Source organism: Leptidea sinapis, chromosome 35 (assembly GCF_905404315.1).
Source record: "Leptidea sinapis chromosome 35, ilLepSina1.1, whole genome shotgun sequence".
In the NCBI taxonomy this organism is placed as follows: domain Eukaryota; kingdom Metazoa; phylum Arthropoda; class Insecta; order Lepidoptera; family Pieridae; genus Leptidea; species Leptidea sinapis.
In genome coordinates, this window is record NC_066299.1 from 3917061 (window position 1) to 3940628 (window position 23568).

At 34.7% G+C, this 23568-nt stretch overlaps 1 protein-coding gene across 5 annotated transcripts in view; it reads right to left on the bottom strand.

Annotated features, from left to right (window-relative positions):
- Nucleotides 1-23568, bottom strand: part of LOC126975292 (protein unc-13 homolog 4B) — a 101263-nt gene that overhangs the window by 23515 nt on the left and 54180 nt on the right. For 3 of the 5 annotated variants that reach the window (XM_050823095.1, XM_050823097.1, XM_050823096.1), the window contains 6 exons: nt 20860-21130; nt 7074-7420; nt 4553-4600; nt 4321-4480; nt 1848-2027; nt 720-921 (listed from right to left, as the gene is read on the bottom strand). In XM_050823095.1, the coding sequence (XP_050679052.1) occupies nt 720-921; nt 1848-2027; nt 4321-4480; nt 4553-4600; nt 7074-7420; nt 20860-21130 (1208 nt within the window). Of the gene's footprint in view, nt 1-719; nt 922-1847; nt 2028-4320; nt 4481-4552; nt 4601-7073; nt 7421-13460; nt 13697-20859; nt 21131-23568 lie in introns of those variants that run through there. The other 2 variants (XM_050823099.1, XM_050823098.1) reach the window with 1 other exon arrangement.

Here is a 23568-nt window from a genome sequence, read left to right on the forward strand (position 1 = left end):
CGTTGCGTAGTGATGTGGTTTCTCTGTACATCTTCTGCTCAGAGAAGTTGTTCGGGTTATAACCAGCAGCCGAAAATTTGAAATCAATCAAGCTGCAGTCTTTCCGAACCGATTCCACTCAGAGACCTTCAAGCACACCTTCTACCCTTAAAAGCCGGCAACGTATCTCTTGTCCCCTGGTGTTGTAGATGTTCATGGGCGGTTGACTCGGCCACTGCCTGTCCTGCACTGCCCTCATCCACCCTATGCCGACGATCTTGACCAAACCTTCGGTCCATCTTGTGAGGGGGCTTACCAACACTACCGTCTTCCGGCACGTGGTCACCATTCAATGACTTTACTGCCTCAACGGCCACCTATCCGTCGAGCTATGTGCCCTGCCCACTGCCACTTCAGTTTCGCAACCATCTAGGCTGTGTCGGTAACTTTGGTTCTTCTACGGATCTCCTCATTTCTGATTCGATCGCGCAGGGAAACTACGAGTATAGCCCTCTCCATTTCTCTGAGCCAGCTGTCACAAGCTATGGGCCTTATGAGCTTCCTCATAAGGCCAATAGCTGGCGACCATGTCTGCGTTCCGTAAATTAAAAAACGTATATTAATTTATAATACAAAGTATCAATAATAAATTTGCAATAAAATGTGCCTCATCCAAATACAATCAATCAATCAAAGTTCAGTGAGGTTTCTGACTATTATTTCTGACTTGTCTTACATACCTGATTGTAAGGGTTTGGTTAGTTTGTCCAAGAGGTTATTGAAGAGAACGAAGCTCAGCGGATGGTCAGGCGTGACGGCACAGAACACCGACCACTGTGCCAGCAAGTTGTCGGTGAGTGACAGGCCGCTCTGCGCCGCGTGCTGCGTCAATATGCCCTCAGCTGGCGCGCTGAAGTTACCACACCACCAAAATGGCGCCACCTATAGATTTAAATATCTTAATTTGCAAACCAAGCAATAACAAATAATAAGTCCATTAATTTTTTGAAGTAGGCGTTACTTTGCGGAAATCCATTATTATACAAATGACTTGAGCCTTCCTTAGTGTTAATTCCGCCAATATTTGTCTTTTGTCAATAGCAGTCTCGTGCCAGATTTTGGCGAGACAACACGTCCTGAGGATGCCTCGTGTAGAGGCGAAACACGTGTCAAATTGTTTAAAGACAAATATTGGCGGAATTATGACTGTTCATTGTCAGTACATTTATGAAAATTTAATATACGTTCACAAAAATCGTCACCTTTTTGCTCTTAATGGTGATTTTCATTATTATAACACTAGAAATAAGGAATTGCTTGTAACTAATTCTAGTAGGCTTCATAAGATACATAATAGCTTTAAGGGTAAATGTATACACTTCTATAATAAAGTCCCAGCCACTGTTCAGGCACTATCTATAAATAAATTTAAATGTTTTATAAAAAATGGCTCTGTCGTAAATCCTATTACTCCACTGATGAATATCTAAATGATCGTACAGCCTGGGACTAGATTGTGAATATTCTATAGCGATAGAAATGACTGTACAATATTGTATATTTTTATTGAAAAGAGAGCAAAACAAGAATGCTGGGAGAGTTTCTGGTGCCGGTTATTCTCTCTCAGAGCGCCATTTGTTTCCGAAGCGGTAGTAGTATCTAGTAGTTATTAGAAATGACATCAAAAGGAATTCTAAAGGAATCAATTTTGAGAAAATAAATGCCTTTTATATCGTATACATTTTTTTTTTCTTGGCGATTGGTTTGGATACGGGCCAAAGTAGTGGAAATATGTATTGTGATCGATCGATAGCATACATGCGTTATGGACCACTGCCTAGAACATGTTAGTAATTGCGAAATAATACCTTTGAAGATTCGAGTTCGTGGAGTAACAGTATCCTAAGTAGATGCCTGTGTTCTTGAGATGCAACTTGTGAGTTCTTCTCAGAAGAGAAGTTGAACCGAACTTTGACAACGCCTTGACGACGCAATTTGCTCTTTTTGCTCAAGTTCAACCACATTATCATTCCTCCCGCAGGTATTGACTGAAATTATAAAGAAAATATTACTTATTTATAAAAAGAAACTACGAAAAACATATATTGAGTACTAGCTGCAATAATATAAGATGTTCTATGGGGAAATAATAACTATACTAATTGGAAAATAATATTGATTGATATAAATAATTACATAGAATTTTATAGGAAAACCTTCATCATAAAACAACTTATAATTAAAGAATATTTCCGTACAACGCAGGAAAAAGGTGACAAGCCGAAATTGCCTACTTTTGATACAATTTTCATATTCTTTTTTTGAAGTGAAAACTTTAGCCGTGTTGGACATTTTTTGATAGGAGAAAATCTTATGGGTTCGCGTCACCGACATGCTCATGACTGGCGCTCGCGATAAATAATTAAAAAAATATATATATTATATATATATTTTACCGATGGGAGGCTCCTTAGCACAGGATGCCGGCTAGGTTATGGGTACCACAACGGCGCCTATATCTGCCGTGAAGCAGTAATGTGTAAACATTACTGTGTTGCGGTCTGAAGGGCGCCGTAGCTAGTGATGAGATGAGAATGAGACTTAACATCTTATGTCTCAAGGTGACGAGCGCAATTGTTGTGCCGCTCAGAATTTTTGGGTTTTTTCAAGAATCCTGAGCGGCACTACATTGTAATGGGCAGGGCGTATCAATTTCCATCAGCTGAACGTCATGCTCGTCTCGTCCCTTTTTTCATACAAAAAAAACCTATAGTTAGAAATCTTTTTGGATGGGCGTAGTCTCGTGAATTCGCGTCACCGAAGTACTTTTAGCAGTATATCTGTAGCTATACTGCTGACGTATTGTACAACATTAGTGCTGTGTATATCTTATAAGTGAAATTTAGTGAATTTAGTGGAAAGTTCAACATGTATATACTGTGCATTGTTGAATTATATTTTTGTTTGATATATTATTGAAAATAAGATTTAAAAATAAATTGAAATAGATAATTTAATTGTGTTTAAACATTATGAAATTACAAATTTTAATACTGAAACTTTTTAAGTTTTCACTTCTATCGGCAGTCTCTACAATTGCAATTTTTTTTAAACAAATTTGAATTATGCAAACGTTTTAAGTTTTCTCTAGTGTGAATTCCGCCAATATTTGTTTTTAAAACAATTCGACACGTGTTTCGCCTCTCCACGAGGCATCCTCAAGACGTGTTGTCTCGCCAAAATCTGGCACGGCAAAGTCTCGAATTGGCGGAATTAACACTAGAGAAAACTTAAATCATTTGTATAATTATAGATTCCCGCAAAGTAAACCCTAATTAAATAAATTTTCTTAAATTTGAATTATTTGATTTGGAGTCATTTGATCACCTCGATCAATACTCTGTTTTAACAGCGGAGGAATCACAAGAGCTTTATAAATCTTTGAAGTAAACCGGAAGTAAATTGGTACGTGGCGAGCGAAGACAAACCGGGGACTTGGTGACACAATATTGTTCAATCTATTGCACGACCCACGCATAACCTTCACGAAAACACTATTGTATTATACAAGTTAAATTTGTAACCAAAATAAGGCTACAATATTTATTTATGAGATTAATTTAGATTTGAAAGGGCCGATATCTCTAGTCAATTTCCTAATATGCAATTATTGGGGGTTGAGGAGGTTATCGCAAGTTTTTTTATGAAAATAAGGGACCAGACGAGCAGGACGTTCAGTTGATGGTAATAGATACGCCCTACCCATTACAATGCAGTGCCGCTCAGGATTCTTGAAATACCCAAAAATTCTGAGCGGCACATTTGCCCAGAAATTTCAACAGCTACGTCTTTCAGACCGAAACACAGTAATGTTTACACATTACTGCCCAGGAGCCTCCCACTGGTAATAAGTAGAGCAGCTACTGTAAAGTAGATCCTGTAGAAGGAGCCACAAACTGAGAGCTAAACAAGATACACCAAAATTTACGACCCATGCGTACTCGAAGGTTTGGCTCAGTTGGAAAGAGCGCTCGGAAGGAACACGAGAGTTCGCGAGTTCCAGTCCCGCATTTGCTCATAAATTTTAGTTACCCATTTAATTTGTATAATTAATCCCAGAAGTGAGGGTTATCACTTTAAAATAACAAAATTGTCTAACTATTTTACTGATTATGAGAATTAGTATTGTACAGATAAAAAGTTTGCAATTTCGGCAAGTCAACTAATGAACACTAACGAATTTATCTCGTGCTAAAAAGTGGATGTCCAAGTATTTATTTAAAAAAAAATATTATTATAAATACATATTATAAATTCATAGAAATACGAATGTCAACTCACTTTGAGTGGTATGTTAGAGGTTCCAATAAGTTCATTATCGTGTTTGCCTGTCGAAGCAGTTATTGCTATCTCTTTCATCAGTTTCCTGAGGCCTTTGACGCCTTTTACTTCAAATATCTTTGTCATTTTCTCCTTGACGGTTTCCGCAGGATCAAAATCCCTGGAATTGTAAGTCTCTTGTAACAATAGCTTAATGACTCACAACCGTTTTGTAAATCAGTTCCAAACTTACCATACTTCTAAAACCAGTGAATCCTCTTGCAGAGTGCCCGTCATTGGTCTGAAAATGGTTAAAATTTCATAAAATTTGTATTGAAAATTTGCAATATCTTATACAGGATGCCCCACATTGTTATCAACACAAAACAATACAACGCGTTTAACTATAATAATACTTTTAGTTATAATAGTTAATAACAGCTCTATTTTACCAATATTTTGGTATTTGCCATCATGTAGGTTATGCCCGTGGAACAGGAATGGAACAGACAAACACACATTAACACACTATACTACTACTAAACGGCACTTCTGATTGGTGAATAGTAATTGATATTGTGTCTATCTAGATGACATCATTGTGATGTCACTAAGATAGCACTGTCTCCATCTTACCGTGCGATAATTATAATATAAAATGTGTGCATATTTTAGAACTACCCTCAAATATTATTCACAATACTTATTTAGAACTTATAGATTCAAAACATTATAATATATTTAATACTGGTAGTACAGTTGTCGTAATTCAGATGAAATTTTTATCTATAACCATAATTTATTTGCTGTGTAAAAATTCTGAAATTGGGGCCCACGATTTGATAAATATCAAGTTATTACCAGCAGCGATACCAGTACGATAGTTTAAATGTTTATTTCATGGCTGGATTTCCACCTTGATATAACATAAGACCTTGTCAAAATAGGCACAGTGCTAAGGGCTAGCAACGCCCTGGAGGTTCGGATTTAGGAGAAAGCAACCGGGGCTACAGTCCCGGAGCCTCCACTTAAGAGGGGCCCCGTAACTTCGGAAAAATTCTACCCCAATGACCCCAGACCTCTTAATCCGGAATTGACGCTTTGTTACTCTGGTATTAGACACATCAGTAGCTGTTAGATCACATACCACCAGGTGATTCGTTAGGTTTGCCATGAGGGCGATAAAAAAATCGATGAAAAATTCGTAACATTGCCGCGATTAGGCTATTCTTGACAGGAAATACTCCACAAGTCCAAGGCCATCTATTCAGTTTGCATAACGAGCTCGTAAATTTACAAGTACTTAACGACACTATGACTCTACACATTTCTATTATTCTGCTTTATCGACAGCAATATTGTTTGCGTTTTTCAATAGTTACTGGTAACACGATAGAAAAGGCACACGACACATACTTTTTCATGAATCTGCCTATTGGATTGGTCATTTTATGTTTTTTTGGACATATTTTTTATGGAAAAGGAGGACAAACGAGCGTACGTGACAACACCAGAGGAATCACAGTAGCGTTGCTGGCCTTTAAGGAAGGTGTACGCGCTGTTTTCGAAGGTACCCATGTCGTATCGTCCCGGAAACACCGCACAAGGAAACCCATTCCACAGTTTTGTAGTACGTGGAAGAAAGCTCCTTGAAAACCTCACTGTGGTGGACCGCCACATGGTTATGGGGATGATATCCTAATTTGTAGCGTGTCGTGAGAAGGTGGAATTCAGCGGCAAGATCCAGGTGAAACAGCTCTTCGGAACACTCCCCGTGATAAATGCGGTAGAAGACACACAGTGAAGCGACGTCTCTACGCAACGCAAAGTGATCCAGCCGTTCACAGACATTACCAATCTTATCATCTATATTCAATATATTTTATCTGTTTGGCTTTCCTTGAGAAGAGTATATGTTATAAAGAATGTCTTAGTCTAACTAGTATGCAACTGCACGTTTCCTCAAATAGTTAATCTTCTAAATAAAGTCGATTTGCAGCGCATCAATTATTATGGATGAAACGAGCATGAATTATCTACCACTAAGTGAGCCCCATTCTTATACTATGATGATGACTATCAAGGTACAATTCATCTTAGTCTTCAATAAGTTAGTGAGGTTTTAGTAGGTTTTAAGCAGTTATTGCTATGATTTTGTTCTTATTTGTAATAACGTTTTATAATCTGTATGTTTTGTTCTAGTTTATTTAAGTTTGGTAGTAATTGTTTCTTATGATTAATTAGTAAATACAATTTTATTCAGGCGAGGTGTCCCCCTTGAAGTGAAGTGTCACGCGGGGGTCACAGGAGATCAGCGTTTCAACACATTTGTGTTGGAACACATGCTGATTGGCTCCTTTTTTTAAATACCATACGTTTTTTATAATATTTTGAAGTTGATTCATTATGTGTGTGTGTGTGTGTGTGTGTGTGTCTATTAATAAATGTTTTTCTTTCTTTCTTTTTAATTTTTTGACCCTACTAGGTGAGATATTGTGCGATTTAGCTCGACCCCTAATCTCAGGCATTGTACAGATTATTGTGTAACAGAATACGTGATAATTGCCGAGACCTCGCCTCAACGTGAGATTGGTGAGATTCCTCTTAACTCCCTCGCCCTCTTAAACGACTCACGTAACTCTCTCTCACTTAATGAACGGAATAAAAAATGATAATAAATTTAGAGTTCCTGACCATTCCACGTTTTGGCGGCAGTAATGAATCTAACATAAGCAATATCCATGCATCCAAAAATAGTATAAAATAATACTTACAATGAAAAATGCTCTTCCCATACAGGGTTCAGCGTACTGGATTTAACAGATGTGTTATATCTATGAGATGTGTTTGAAGTTAAGTATATTGTAACAAAAGGATCGCTTAGTCCATTTGGATCTTTGGGCACCAAATCTTTTCCTTCTATAACCTCCACATTCAACATCAGTTCCGGTGGTTCTTTGGCCTCTGCTTGCGTTAGAAGCTCTGTGTGCTTCTCGTTTGAGATCTTGAAAGCCTCCTGGACATAGGACAGCATTACTTGCTGTCCAACTTCACAGCCTACGTCACATCCGCCGACATTGTGCAGAATTTCATACAATACTTCCAAGTAGAGTTCATCGACCTATAAAAAAAAATTGTTTCTTTTATATATATTACAGTATATATGTGAATAATGCTCAATAGCAAATATAAGTAAACTAATTTTTGTATAACACGAAAATGCAGCCAAATCGATTTTTCTCAAAATAAAACTGATGGCCAATCTAACAATAAAAAACCAATTTTTTTCAGGATTGATATCAATAATACAATATTATTAATATTACAATTAGTAATAGACATTCGTTAAAAGACTACCCAAATAGCTCTTCTTACTTAAAAATTAGTAAACCTATTATAATAAAAATTTTGTTCCAACCAAAAATAATTGAACTGTAACCAAAATTATAAACAGTTTGTTTCATAGTATATCCGCTTCGATATAATTAATATTATAATTATTAATAGACATTCGTTAAAAGACTACCCAAATAGGCTTTCTTACTTAAAAACAGAAAACCTATTATAATAAAAATCGTTTAGTTCCAAACAAAAATAATTGAACTGTAACCAAAATATAAACAGTTTGTTTCATAGTATATCCGCTTCGATATAATTAATATTATAATTATTAATAGACATTCGTTAAAAGACTACCCAAATAGGCTTTCTTACTTAAAAACAGTAAACCTATTATAATAAAAGTCGTTTAGTTCCAAACAAAAATAATTGAACTGTAACCAAAATTATAAACAGTTTGTTTAATAGTATATCGCTTCGATATTATATACTAAATAATATAAAAATATACACATCTGTGTCACGTCGTCATTATCTTACGAATTAAAACCACACTCAAAACAAACCGACAATAAAAACGTTAAAATAAAACTGCATCAAAATGTTCTCAAGAAGCTTTGAAGTTTACACACCGAAGAGTCGTAGTACTGTTCAAATTTCATTAATCGAGAAAAAACCGAAAATACTCCTCACTTCCGCATCATAACTGGAACGAGTGTATACTGGTAACCAGTAACCACGGCCCACTGCCCAAACAAACAAACATCGATCCATTGTGAGCAGTTGTTCTACAATATAACTACGGCGAAAGAATCTGCGCGCCCTGCGTCGTTAGCTTTGTATTGATCAGATATACCTTTGACATATTATTATGTTCGATTTATAAAAAATTCTAAGTTCGAAGTAAATCCATCGAACAGCATTGTATTACATATCTTTATATATATAATTCTTGTGTGCGTGTGTATGTCACTGAACTCCTCCTAGACGGCTGTACCGATTTTATTGAAACTTTCTGTGTGTCTTCAGGTGGATTCGAGAATGGTTTAGATTCACAATTGAACTACCTCCTGAACGGCTGGACCGATTTTGATGAGATTTTTGTGTGTTCCAGTGAATTTGAGATTGATGTGTGTCTTCGGGTGGATTGAAGAATGGTTTACATTCACAGTTGAACTACCTCCAAAACGGCTAGACCGATTTTGATGATATTTTTGTGTGTTCCAGTGTATTTGAGATTGGTTTAGATTCTCAATTCCGTCCATATAGTGTATTTTAGTGGACTCCTCCTAACGGCTGGACCGATTTTTCATATTTAAGACGTGTGTCCGAAATTTCCGACAGGACAACGTCTGTTGGGTCCACTAGTTTATATATATAAAAATGAATTGCTGTTCGTTAGTCTCGCTAAAACTCGAGAACGGCTGGACCGATTTGGCTTATTTTGGTCTTGAATTATTTGTGGAAGTCCAGAGAAGGTTTAAAAGGTGAATAAATATGAAAATGCTCGGAATTAAATAAAAACAACGATTTTAATTTTACTTTGATGTGTTCCCCGTCGTTCAGAAATAAATTAGAATAGTAGTTTATATTAATAACCAATTAGAATTTTAATTAAAAAAAGATTCCTTTTGTTTGTGTTTATTTTATACAAAAGTTTAGGTATTTTATTTATCCATTGAGGCAGTACGAAGTCTGCCGGGTCAGCTTGTATTAAATAAATAATTAAATTATTACTTCACTAGCTGACCTGGCAAACGTTGTTTTGCCATATAAAATATTTTTAGTGTTCGACGTTTTTTGATAAAATACACTATATCTTTATAAATTGTAGCCTATGTGTTATTCTGATGTATAAGCTATATTTTTGTAAAGTTTCATTAAAATCCATTCAGTAGTTTTTGCGTGAAGACGTAACAAACATACACACACACTCACAAATTTCGCATTTATAATATTAGTAGGATATTAAACGTATTACTTATTATTATTATTATTTAATATTACATATTGCTTAGTAGATAAAATTAATTATTTATAACCATGGTGTTGCCTTCGGTAAGTACGCGTTTTACCATTGATCAGGCCGGTCCTAGTTATCATTAAGCATTCGTCTATAACCATTACAAGGCCGGTCCGAGTAAAAATCTTAACCCTTATAACCAACTAGCTGACCCGGCAAACGTTGTTTTGCCATATAAAGTATAATTCACGTGATAGTTTTATAAGTTCTAAAATATTGCCTATATTATAGCCTGTACATCATTTTGTTCTATTGTCAATAGTTTTTGCAGCACACGCAAAAATAGGTTTTCGATTTTACACCTTCTGTTACAAAATAGCAATTTTATTACGGATCCCTAATTTTGAATAGCCTATAGCCTTCCTCGATAAATGGACTACCCAACACTGAAAGAATCATTCAAATCGGACCAGTAGTACCAGAGATTAGCGCGTTCAAACAAACAAACACTGCAGCTTTATAATATTAGTATAGATAAATAGTAGAGATCCGCGTGTAAATAAATACCTATATATATTTACCCCTAAATGCACCCCTTTTCACTCAATCATCAAAGCCGCAAAATCATTATTACTATTGGGTCGGATTTTGTGGTGAAAAACGAGGTGTGTGCATTCTATAGAGACAGTCACTTTTACCAAACTATTTTCTTTTTCTGAGCAAATAACATGTAGTTTTTGTAAAAATCAAGTATAAAATTAAAAATTATTGATGGTTTACTAACTATCCTCAGAAAAAAATTAATTTTTATAATTTCACTAGAAGTTTTTTTTTTTGTGAAATAAATCCAAAATTTTTTTTACGACGCCATCTTGGGAAAAAAGTCGTTTAGGTTAGAACGAACATAAATATTTATGATCTATAATATTATAAAAGCAATAATGTATGTATATAAAGTGGGTTATATAAGTGCTTATAGAAATCAATTTATAAATGTTAACATACCCTCAAATTTTACCAAACTATTACTTTTTTGTGAAAAGCTATAGATTTGCTCAGAAAAAGTATACTAATGGGTCAGTGATTACCTCCCCCCTTCCCTAAAGTCCTCTGCCAATTCAGGGCGATCACTAAGGCACGATCTAAAAATTTTAACCTTATTGTTAATTAAGTTACTTTTTCCTCAATATTATCTCATTTTTATTTACATATAATTTATGTACCTATGCATACTCATTACTCTTTTGTTTTTTCACAATATTATTCTTTTACTTATTCAAGCGCCTAATCAAAATAATTAAGGTGTATTTTTTGTTACATCTTTTTCTCTACTTTCAGTAAATTATACAAACATTCTGTTAAATACTAAAGCTGTGGTTATATGTGTGATTTAAAAGAATAGCAAAAAGTTTCTTGTGGCTTCATCTCTTTTAAATCAAAGGGAAAGTGGTAATGAAACGAACTTTAAAATAATAATATTAAATGATTATTTGCTTTTAGTTTGAGTAAATTTGTTTGAAAGAGCGCTTGACGGAACCCGGTAAGTTCATATATTTTGGTTACAAATTTAAATTGTATAATTGAGTAAATTAGTTTTTTTTTGAATTTATAAGAGGGGGCGATTGCCTATGGATATCCGCAACACCAGGAGTCAAGAGACGTTTTGCAGCGTTTAAGGTGGGAGTATGTATGCTCATCTTTTAAGGTCCCTAAATCGTATCGGTTTAAGGTGTTAGTATTATGCTTTCGTAAATCCTATAACATATTTATTGCCAGACACACTAAATGGTTATTTAGGAAGTATTTATTGCCAGATAAACTAAATGGTTTGCCAGCAAACGTTTTAGAAAGCATTGAGAAAAAACCGGAAAAAGCAAAGTATTTATTTAACAAACAATTTTTAATGTAATTACGTATATTATAAGGCGTGTTAATAACCAATAGTATAATATTTTCTCTGTAATACTGATACTTTTAATTGTGAACAATAAAGGAAAAAAAATATTAGTACAACATTTCAGATTTTCAGATCGTTATTTCAGTTTAATAAATGGACCTGACTTATCACAGCAACATTTCAAGATAACATGTTTTATTATCATCATTCAAAATATGATAATAATCTTATATTAAGGATTGGTCTCCGCTGCGCTCCAACTAGAAACCGCAGGCGTAGTCACAAAGTGCGGCAACGAATACTACACCCAAGTGGGCGTACTCGAACAAGGTGTGACTTTGACGTGCCACATGTTCTGTTAAACTTTGCTAATAATTGAAACTAAAATGACGTGTTGCGTAGTAAAACTTTGTAAAAATAATACTTCAAGAAATAAGAAAGACACTGGGATCACATAGCATCAGTAACTATTTTGTATTTTTTCAATTTTAATGTGAAAAAAACACGAAGCGTATGTTACAAAATTTTAAAGATGCCATTGAGTGTCAAGAATAGGTGCCGTAATAAAAAAAGCTATTGTTCTTAGGTAGTGCGATATCTATCAATCCTTAATGAGAGATAATAATATTGTTTGATCTGTTTACAGATGTTTAACTGACTGAAAAACTCACTAAATATAATAACAATGAATTTATATCTTGAAATTCTGTAACGTATTTATGTCTGTTTTTATTTTTAACTCTGAATTCATTTACGTGTGTCACTGCGACTTTAAAAACTGATTATAACAGGAAAACACATCAACTTTTTTACAGAAATATCAAATAAGGTTACACACGCTTTTTTTTTTCGATATAGTCATTGAGAGCAAAATTCAAAGAAATTAACATCTTGACTGTTGCTTCTCAATATATTCTTGATAACGTAATGTATGTTCACAGGCACTTGCTAGAAACTATCCTAACCATAATGTTAACACCAGGAACATATATAAACTTATAATGCCTACTACTCGGCTAAGTCGAGTTAGTAAGACTTTTATGGGGTGATGTATATGCTTTTACAACAAGATCCCAGAAAATGTTCAAAACAAAAGTATTAGGTTATTCAAAAGAATTGTTAAAAACGTTTGTGTGGTAAAGGCTACTATAACTTAAATGACTTTCTTAATGATACCAGATTGGGAATGGAGCGACGACAGGCTATTAAATAATAAGTTTTAATTGTACAATATATATTTGTAAACTTATTTATTCGATGAAAAAAAAAAGCCCGCTGAGTTTGTTGCGCCCGTTCTTCTCAGGCCTGAGGCATTCGTTTTGTAATGGGTGGTAGTTTTTGACTTTCAATTAGTGATGTCACATCGTATTTTAAATAAAAATATTTCAATTTGAATTTGATAAACTGTAATAGGTCAGAATACTGAAATTTTGTGCCGTGATTTAAAAGAATATCTTTAGTACCTAATAACAAACAATGGATTGACTTCAAAACATTAAAACTAATTTTCCAACTAATGAAACTAGATTTATAAAGTATTTTGAGATTAATTAGCAATATTTTTATTTTATTTTGATAAGTTGCTTTATCTCATATATAACATTAATAACCACTCCATCTAGATATTTAAGTACATCAACCTAAAATACAGAAAACTCATTAAAAGCAATTTAAATGACAAATTGGACTGATAAATTATATAGAATAAACTCGTGTCATTGAATTCCTGAAGAAATTTCGTCCGCTTTTATATTTAAGGCTGATTCATCTGCGTAAGATATTAAAAAGCTACATTACTCTAAAGAAACATCATTAAACAATTTCAATACAGCGGTAGCATTCATCTCATCGTTCTCGCGGTTACATTTAAATTGAGATTCTATTACAGTAACTACATACAAAGCTGCTTTATTTATGTTCGTTCATCTGAGCCATGCATTTTAACATCTGGATCGTACATACAGTCATAGATTGTATTAACAGACTGGTCTGCCGTTCTAGTATCTCCTTCTTCACCCCTCGGAACTTCGTCCGAAGTGTCCCTGTTCCGTTCATTATCACAAATAACAGCACTCCTTTCCACTATCACACATCACTCACACAGACGTATTTAAATATAACGGTTCATGGCTAGTCGTAGGTCAGGTTAGGTAACAGATATGAGTCTGATGAGAGCCGTTTCAGAACTGGCGAGTCCCGGACTTGGGAGTCGAGCAACAGTATTGCCAGATTCTATTTTTGCAAGGCGCCGCCAACGAAGACGAATGTTAACTCGACCAAATAATAAAAAAACTTATTTTATTCTTTATTAACAGCTCGTTTGGAGAGTTTTATGCATCTCTCAGACGAAATACCACATCAGCTGCGGATGAGCCGGAAATTTATAGATTTTTTGCGGCTGTATCATACGTAGATGACGTAATGAGTTCGTGAATATTACGACAAGTGTACGATACTCGTAATGTTTTGCTAATGGAAAAATAGATTTATGGTCTATTCTGTTACGCCAAAAGCCTATAAAGCAGCACATTAGATAAAGTTATTCAGATAAGCTCACGCATTCGTCTACGCGTATTTTGTAGTGGACGATAAAAATAAATTATAGAGTTAGGGCACTTGAATGAAATGTCCTTCATGTTAATTTTGATTTAGAGCACATTAATGTTTTGTTAAATAACAAACAGTACCTATATAAAGCATATTTATTATATTCTGATTAAAAGGAATGGCGAATGAGAGCGACCTCATATTAAACTTATATATTTATAAGAGGAAGTAATGAGATTTGATACATTGAGTATAACCCTCGAAATATTTGCTTTTTGCACAAAATTTGCCCAAACTTTGGCCATTTATAAATTACTCATAAATTGTAAAAGTTAAAGAAAATATAACGATAGAAACCTTGTACATGTAATGGATATGAAAAGCATTTAAAGGTATAAAAGGCCTTTATTTTTTCAAAATTGATTTCTTTAGAATCTTTTTTGAATTCATTTTTAATATACTAGATACTACTACCGCTTCGGACACAAATGGCACTCTGATAGAAAAGAAGCGGGGCAAGAAATTCTCCCAGCATTTTTTTTGCGCTCTTTTTAATCAAACATACAATATTGTATTGTCATTGCTATTGCTATAAAAATAATCATAATCTTGTCCCAGGCTGTCGGATCACTTACATATTCAGCTGTGGAGTAGAAGGATTTACGTCAGAGCCATTTTTTAACAAAACATTTAATTTTATTTATAGATAATGCCTGAACGGGGGCTGGAACGTTTTATTTCACAAGTAAGGATTACTCAAATATACTTATTCCCTGGAAGAAGTTTTATGGAAATTCTGCACACTATTATTCGTTCAATGTTATCGCTTGTTTTTTCCATGATCGCCTAGACAATAAACAGAAGCGCCCTGTTAAGGTCTGCTACAGACGAACAGATTTCCCACTACTCTGAGTTCATCATGCTCGGCCAGCCTAAGCGTATGTTTATAATAAAGTAAGTGGTTTTGTAATAGGAATAGGCATCAAGGTTCTCTCGCACATAGTAACTACACAGAAACACGTGTTGATGTATTTATTTGTTTTATGAACCGCCTTTAGTTTATACAAGAACATAATTCTACCGCGAAATGTTTAACTAGATCGAGACTTGTGTAAATTTCCGTTTTAATACCAGAGCTCCGTACATAAAGTAGGTAACTAAATTTTTTTAATGTTGTAGTGGGGATTAAGAGGCTTTGATACATAAGAAGCCATTCTTCCATACAAACGTTCTCGACTCTTTTCTTTATGGAAAAGGAGGACAAACGAGCGTACGGGTGTCGTTCTGTAGCTAAATCAAAAATCTTCACCATTCAAATAATTTTGATCTAGAGATAGAAACCATGGAAAAAGGTTCATTACACCAAACACAGCGGAGGTACAAACCAACGTACTTATAAATGACCAGAGATTGGAACTTGTGGACACTACGGTCTTCTTGGGTATCACGTTAGATAAAAAGCTTCAGTGGGGTCCACATATTACCCATCTAGCAGATAGACTCAGCTCTGCGGCATATGCAGTTAGAAAGATTAGAGAGTACACGAATGTTGCGACCGCTAGATTAGTGTACTTTAGTTATTTTCACAGCATCATGACGTACGGTATATTACTATGGGGTCATGCTGCTGACATTGATATAGTGTTTGCACTGCAAAAGAGAGCTGTTCGTGCTATATATCAGCTTGGTTATAGACATGAGACTTGGTTATGACTGTTCATTGTCAGTACATTTATGAAAATTTTATATATGTTCACAAAAATCGTCACCTTTTTGCTCTTAATAGTGATTTTCATTATTATAACACTAGAAATAAGGGATTGCTTGTAACTAATTCTAGTAGGCTTCACAAGATACATAATAGCTTTAAGGGTAAATGTATACACTTCTACAATAAAGTCCCAGCCACTGTTCAGGCATTATCTATAAATAAATTTAATGTTTTATAAAAAAATGGCTCTGTCGTAAATCCTATTACTCCACTGCTGAATATCTAAATGATCGGACAGCCTGGGACTAAATTGTGATTATTTTATAGCGACTGTACAATATTGTATATTTTTATTGAAAAGAGCGCATAAAAAAAGAATGCTGGGAGAGTTTCTTGCGCCGCTTCTTCTCTCTCAGAGCGCCATTTGTTTCCGAAACGGTAGTAGTATCTAGTAGTATAAGAAATGACATCAAAAAGAATTCGAAAGGAATCAATTTTGAGAAAATAAATGCCTTTTATGCCTTTTTAAAGGATATCATCCCCACCATCTGGATGTGTGGCGGCGTTGAAAACCGGTTTTCAAGAACATTCTTCCGCGTACTAAAAAGCTGTGGAATGAGCTTCCTTGTTTGGTGTTTCCGGGACGATACGAGATGGGAACCTTCAAAAAAAGCCCGTCACCTTCCTTAATGGCCGGCAACTGTGATTCCTCTGGTGTGGCTAGAGAACGTGGGCGGCGGTGATGACTTAACATCAGGTGACCATTGGTTTGTCCACCTCTCCCATAAAAAGGCGTTCTCTCATACAATGTACACGAAGTAGTTCAGCCTTACTTTGCATACAATATTATGTTTGTAGTCCATAAATGGCAAGTATAGACTGCTAGAATACTCAAAGCCAAACCCACATGCAATTTTATTTTTCATCATGACGTAATGGTAAAGAAATAAAAGGAGTTTGCGATCAGCCATTTTAAGTAACTTGCTTTGGATTGCGCGCAACGCGATTGCATTTGCATTAAATTATTATTGAATATTATGTCAGGTTTCAATACAAAATATAATTTGTATCCATAAATAAACTTGAAGATATGCGCAATGCAACTTGAAAATATCCAGACTATTGGCAATCTAACCCCGTTCGGATAAATCCATTACACTAGGTACTAACAGTATTTTAACTACGAGCGTCTTCGTTCTTCACTCGTTTAGATTTCGCTAAAGTGGCAATTTAGATATTTAGTCACAATGTTATTGGATTAAATTTTTAACAGGATTCTTAATTAATTTTCTAAAATAAAAATAGTCCAAGTTCCCAAGTGTTTTCCCCCAAACTCAGCTTTGCCGTATTGGACATGTTTCTAGGGTTGCGCTCATGAATTTTTTTCAGAATTGTTTATGGTATTTGATCTGATTACAGTTGTGTTTAGTATGCAAGGTCTTCTGTGTATCCAATTCAGAAAAAGGAGCACAGTGTCGTTAATAATTTATGTCTTTGTGGCGAAAAATCTCTTGTAAGACAGGATTCGACAAAAAAAAATGAAAAAAAGCCTATGAAAAATCGCAGGGGGGTGGGGTCGATTTGCGTAGTCTTAAGGGAACTTCTACCTCTGGATATCCACTTTTTTTATGGAAAAGCAGGGCAAACGAGCGCACGGGTCACCTGGTGTTAAGTGATCACCGCAAGACCAGAGGAATCACAGGAGCATTGCTGGCCTTTAAGGAAGGACAAAAAAAAAGATATGTTATTAGGGTGTGAGTAGCAGAACTCCAAAGACCACTAGTTTATAGGCTATTTCATTAGGCTATGTCGCTTCGGGCAATAAGCAATGACGTAATAAAAAATTTAAAATGGAACAATTTTAACGGATCTTCAAATACCTATGTCTATGTGTACCTATATCTATGTGTACCTATGTCTGTGACACTTTCATGTATTTGACTCATTCAACCTTGTCAGGAAAGTTGACAATGGTTGGAAGTTAAGAAGACGTAAAGGTCGACTCTTGGCAAAATGCCAATCGCGGTGTGCGGTCATCAAACCATCAAATCGTGTAACTATACATCAAATGTTTAGGCCTAAATTGACTTAGAATAGCGAAATCATTCTAGTTATAATCGGTTTTCTCTAAATTAATATTACTAGTAGTTGTAAAAATGATATAACACGTCTGATAGTTGTTATAGGATTTTTATTTTTGAAAATCACAAATTGACCTCGGAATATTTAGTTTAACATTCGGTTAATATTACTCCAAATAACATAATTTTTGAATCCCTGTTATTTATTTTCAGTGGCATTAAAAACGTACATACAATACAATAAAGAAAAATAGGTCATTTAGTACCTACCTACGTGTAAGGGCGCTTACCTATGTAGGTATATGCTTGGATATCTTTGAAAACGAATGTTAGCAGATTAACATAAGGTTATAATTAAACCCGTTTTAAAACTTTTAAAAGTATTTTAAATTTTAATGACTACTATAGATACGACTACTATACTATACTTTAGTACTATAGGTATTTTCATAAAATATATTTGTCTGTCATCATTCATTCCAAAAGAGTAACAAGGTAATTCTGACAACAGTTCTTGAAATAAGCTCGTTTATTTTGAACAGGTCGACCTAATTCAAATTGTTGAGTAGGTAGAAATAACATCTGTGTGAATGTCTAGTTCAAATACGAACCGCCATAACAAAATTTCTAGCTCTCGCGTCTGTAGTCTATTAGTTCATAATAAGTTCGTATTATTAGGAAGGAGGTTTAATATTGAAATTGCCATGACAACTTAAACATTCTAGATTTAAAAAATGTACAACGTGTATATGTGTGACTCTCAATCGTTTTTATACAAGTATCAAAAGTGGATACATTCAAAATAAGATTATTTTTTGATTACAAGTTCCGGTGTGAAGCTAATATAGAAAAAAAGCTCGCAATATCAGTGCTGTGTTTGGAGAGGAACATCGTTCTATTACACACTCCAGGTAGGTAAAACGAAGCTTTTCAAAACAAAAGTGTTAATAACTGTTCGGTCGGTCAGTAAATGTCTATCTGCTGAACTTCGAACAATTAAGGCGAAACTAGCAAACAGACAGATGTAAATTCAATGACACTATTCAATTTTCGTGCCGGGCCCATAAATATCGAGTGCATCTTGTGTTCGATGGCGCTTTTTCCTTTCGACTTACAACGTTCGTACAGTAGTACTTACAATAAATCCTACTACCATACTAATATTAGGTATAAACGCGGGAGTTTGTCAGAATGTATGGGATTTTAATGAATCTTTGCAATAATACCTTACATAACAGAATCACATATGCAATAATTTATAAAGATTTTGTACAAAATGTAACGATAAGTGTAAATACCTATGTAAGAAGAAAAAAAATCTGACATCTGCGAGCTATTCTAGCGTGCGTCGCAAAATGCGTTGGATTTTCACGTATATAAAGTATAATGGAAATCTTTATCTTAAATAGTCCTACAAAAAAGCCAGCAACAGTTTAAATCTATCTTTTATATGTAAGCCATTATCGTCAAAATAGTGAGCCATAAATACAAAAAAAAATAGATATAAATTATTTTAATTCACATTGGATAGTTTCAAATTGATTCTTATATCAAAGTAAACACATTTATCGCTTCTGTTATTTAAAGTAGATAAACTTTGTCATTGAGTATCATTTGGATACTGAATAAATTATAATTCAAATTTGCAATATTAACTAGAGGACGGGATAACATTTAGGCCTACTGTCACGCTAGATGAATATTTTTACTGCTTTAAAGGGTCCACGCGGATTACGTACACTGGTTCCATACACAGAACAGTTTAAAGAGATCTATTCTGTGGTTCCATATCACGAAATCGTGGACTTAGGGTGAGGTCAATTTGAAGGACAAGGAATCGAACAGATTTTTTTGGTAGACTGCTGAAACTATTACGAACACTTTTACTGATGTATTTTTTCTGAGATATGCATTAGTTTAAGAGAAATAAGACATTGTTGTTGCAGCTAGTATAGCATATCTTTGAAAAATAACGCAAGAAGTTAAATCTCAAATATATTAACACCATGAATAATTAATTTATAACTTTTATTAATAACAATTCATTTACTAGTTCATTTTATTAATCCACCGCCCACTTTAAGGCTCTCTACTCTACTCTCTCTAGGAAGAATACCTACTTAAGCAAGGTTCGTACAATAGATCGTCTCGTAGTTCGTCGCTTTAAAGAATAATGAGTAAACCGTTCAAATGCCTTTGATAGGACTGACGAAAGTATAAAGTAGACAGTAGATATCAAACAGCGGATCGTCCGGTTTCTTGTTCCCATAAAGGTCGGCAACGCATCTCTTGATGTCCAGAGAATTCAAGATGGCGATGGGCAGTTAAATTGTCACTTTTCTTATGAGCCTTCTTGCCCGTGAGTCTCTTACCTAAAATTGGTATTTATAGGAGCAAGTACGTCGTGTTATTTTCAGTAACTATAGTTATGATTTGTGAATTATTTTTGGTACAGTTCAGTGCAGCCCTGTTTCACTGCGACCAATGTGAAGAGCGACCAATGTGAAGATTGATTCTTTTCATGAATATAGGTACTTATCTTTTGCAGTGAGCTTACGTATCTCAAGTGGTTGAAGAATTGGACTTCATAGCTGGTTGAGATGTAAGCTATTTCTGGTTGACAATGTTAGCTATTGCTGGATGACATTGTTAGCTATTGCTGGTAGAGATTTTTAAATATAGCTTTTTGAGATGTTAGGAGATTTTTAAATATAGCTGTTTGAGATGTTAGCTATTTCTGGTTGACATTGTTAGGTATTGCTGGTTGAGCCTAAAAGATGCTACGTTTACGCATTAAAGGACCACATTCAGAAAGAATGTGTAGCGGCGTTTCATCTGCACTGTTACAAAATCTACACGCCCTGCAATCTCTTTTTATTCTGCAGTGGCCCGTTAGTGTACTGGTTACAATGCGTAAGATTTTCCTACTTAGCCCTAGTGCCTCATGCGCAGCCTTCTTGTTCAGTAACTAAGCCTAGCATGCAATTTATTTGAAATTTAAAAAAGGAAACAAAATACATACATTCCAACCAACTGCTTCAACATAAAAGTCCAACTTCTCTGGATCCTCTGGTTCTGAATCAGTATCAAGAAGAGTCTCATTTCCACTGTCTGAATCCCTGGCAATACTTCTGCAGTCGCCAACATCTGCTACTTCTTTTTGGTCTGCATCCTGCTCTTCCACTTCCTTCAGCGGGGCCAAAGGAGTGGACTCCTCCAAAGCTGCCTTTTGCGATACTTGTTTCAAAATTGATCCAAATTTTTCAAAAAAGCTATCGTCCACCTCTTGTATTCTGAAAAATTGGATAACTTGATCACAATCATAATTTACATTTTTTTTATTTAATTACAATTTGTAGGACAAACCAGCTTCCATTTACAAGTGAAGTTTGACTGATTTTAATTGAAATAAAATTATTAGATTGCAAAGATAACTATTTAGCTGAAGACATGGCAAGAAGCGATTTATTTGTGAAATCAATATCCATATATAAACTGTTCTACTCACAAACTATTATTAAACAGAGTTTCTACTTCAAAAAACTAAGTAGGTACAATAAGCAGTTATCTGGCTCAGAAACCTAACAGATAACTTTTTTTTCAAGCAAGCGGCTTAGTGCTAGAATGGTAACATCCGACTTAACAATCTGATTGTTTATGTGAGTATTATAAAATAGGCCCTGAGGTTCTTTCCACGACATATAGGTACCAAATGAAACAGCAGACCAATGTGATTTGTAGAAAAGTAGTAGTTATTTTGGCGAATATCACAAAGAGAAGCTTAATGTTCATATCTCAACGGAAAAAGATGGGAGGATGAATTTGCGACACGACTGGAACAGTTTGGAGAAGAAAGGCAAGGGCAGGGTACCAATTGTGGAAAACGTTAGGGTAGGCCTTTATCAAAGGGCAGAGTGCAGATTATCGTATTGCCAATTACTAGTGCTAAATAAACAGCTATTAATGTAGGTATCCTTGCAACGGAAAAAGATTGGAGGATGAAATTTAAGATAGGCTGGAACAGGTTGGAGAAGAAAGGCGAGGAACCGAGTACCAATTATGGAAAAATTTAGTGTAAGTATACGTTTGTCAAAGGGCAGACTGACGTAATATTAATTACTAGTGCTAAACAAACAGGTAAAAATGTAAATAATTTATAGTCAGTCAAAGATCATTTTATTTTAAAGTCTTAGGTAAGTAATTCTTATGTCAACTAAATCACTACCAGCACTTTCGAAAAAAATGCTCTGAGATAATAGAAACGAAGGTGCTCTCCCACTATTCTTGTTTGCGCTCTTTTGAAAATTAATTCTATAAATATTGTACATAAAAGCTAAAGATCATCAAAATCTAGTACCTACAAAGCTGACTCATTGTCCAGGTGACCTACAGTTGAGTAGTTACTAAGAATTACAGCAGACATTTTGTTTTGGTTGGATAATGAAAAAAAAAGGTCAGTAACGGACAAAATAAAGATAAGTAATATAATAATTTACTTTTTTGAATACAGAATAAATGACTTGCTCCTTAGCAGATAAACAGTAGTAACTGAACTGATATGACATAAATATGAATCACAATTACTTAGTTGAAAAGACAAAGATGTTTGATAATTATGATTTATACAAACGTGATTTATCATTAGGGTTTAGTCATAAACTATTGCAATCCTAAGTAACCATTCAATCAAATCAATAAATAAATATCACTGTCAGAGAAATTACCAGTGGGAGGCTCCTTTGCACAGGATGCCGGCTAGATTATGGGTACCACAACGGCGCCTATTTCTGCCGTGAAGCAGTAATGTGCAAGCATTACTGTGTTTCGGTCTGAAGGGCGCCGTAGCTAGTGAAATTACTGGGCAAATGAGACTTAACATCTTATGTCTCAAGGTGACGAGCGCAATTGCAGTGCCACTCAGAATTTTTGAGTTTTTCAAGAATCCTGAGCGGCACTGCATTGTAATGGGCAGGGCGTATCAATTAGCATCAGCTGAACGTCCCGCCCGTCTCGTCCCTTATTCTCATAAAAAAAAACTATTTAATGTCAAAAGTAATATATTTTACCATTTACCACCACTTCGGAAAAGGTCGAGCTTTAATGAGAAGTGGCAAGAAACTCAATGTAGGTAATTCTTTTAAATCAACTTTAAATTCTTGTCAGTTTACAAATTAAGTATTTAAATTACACTCTATGTAAAGTGATGCAACAAATACTCAATTGTCATGACTTACATGAATTAAAAAATAAAAGTAAATTAATTAAAAAACATGAGTTATTGAGCATTGCATCAATCCACATACTCTGTAAATAAATAAATGTGCAAACATGAAACAGAGTTCCTGTACACAGACATGACCAGACACCACAAATAGTCACCGTTCACGGACCAGCCATCACCCCCTCTACCATATTTTTAGGAAGGATACGATGCACTCCACAAATACACCACAAGCAATGATAGTTAGCCATAAAATTCATACTAAGACCCCAATGCAAATGTGAGTTTGTTTGTTCCACTTTATCACACTCATTATCAGGGATTCAGAAATAATTTAGGTAAAACAAATGACATATATAAAAGTCAAAAGTTGCAAGAAACACATAACCAGACCTTCAAATCAATATTTTTCATATAAAGCCACAACAATTTACAAAATAGGTATTTATGCTACAAAACATGACAAGTCGTTAATGGACGACTCAACAAAATAATAAAGAATATGAAAGA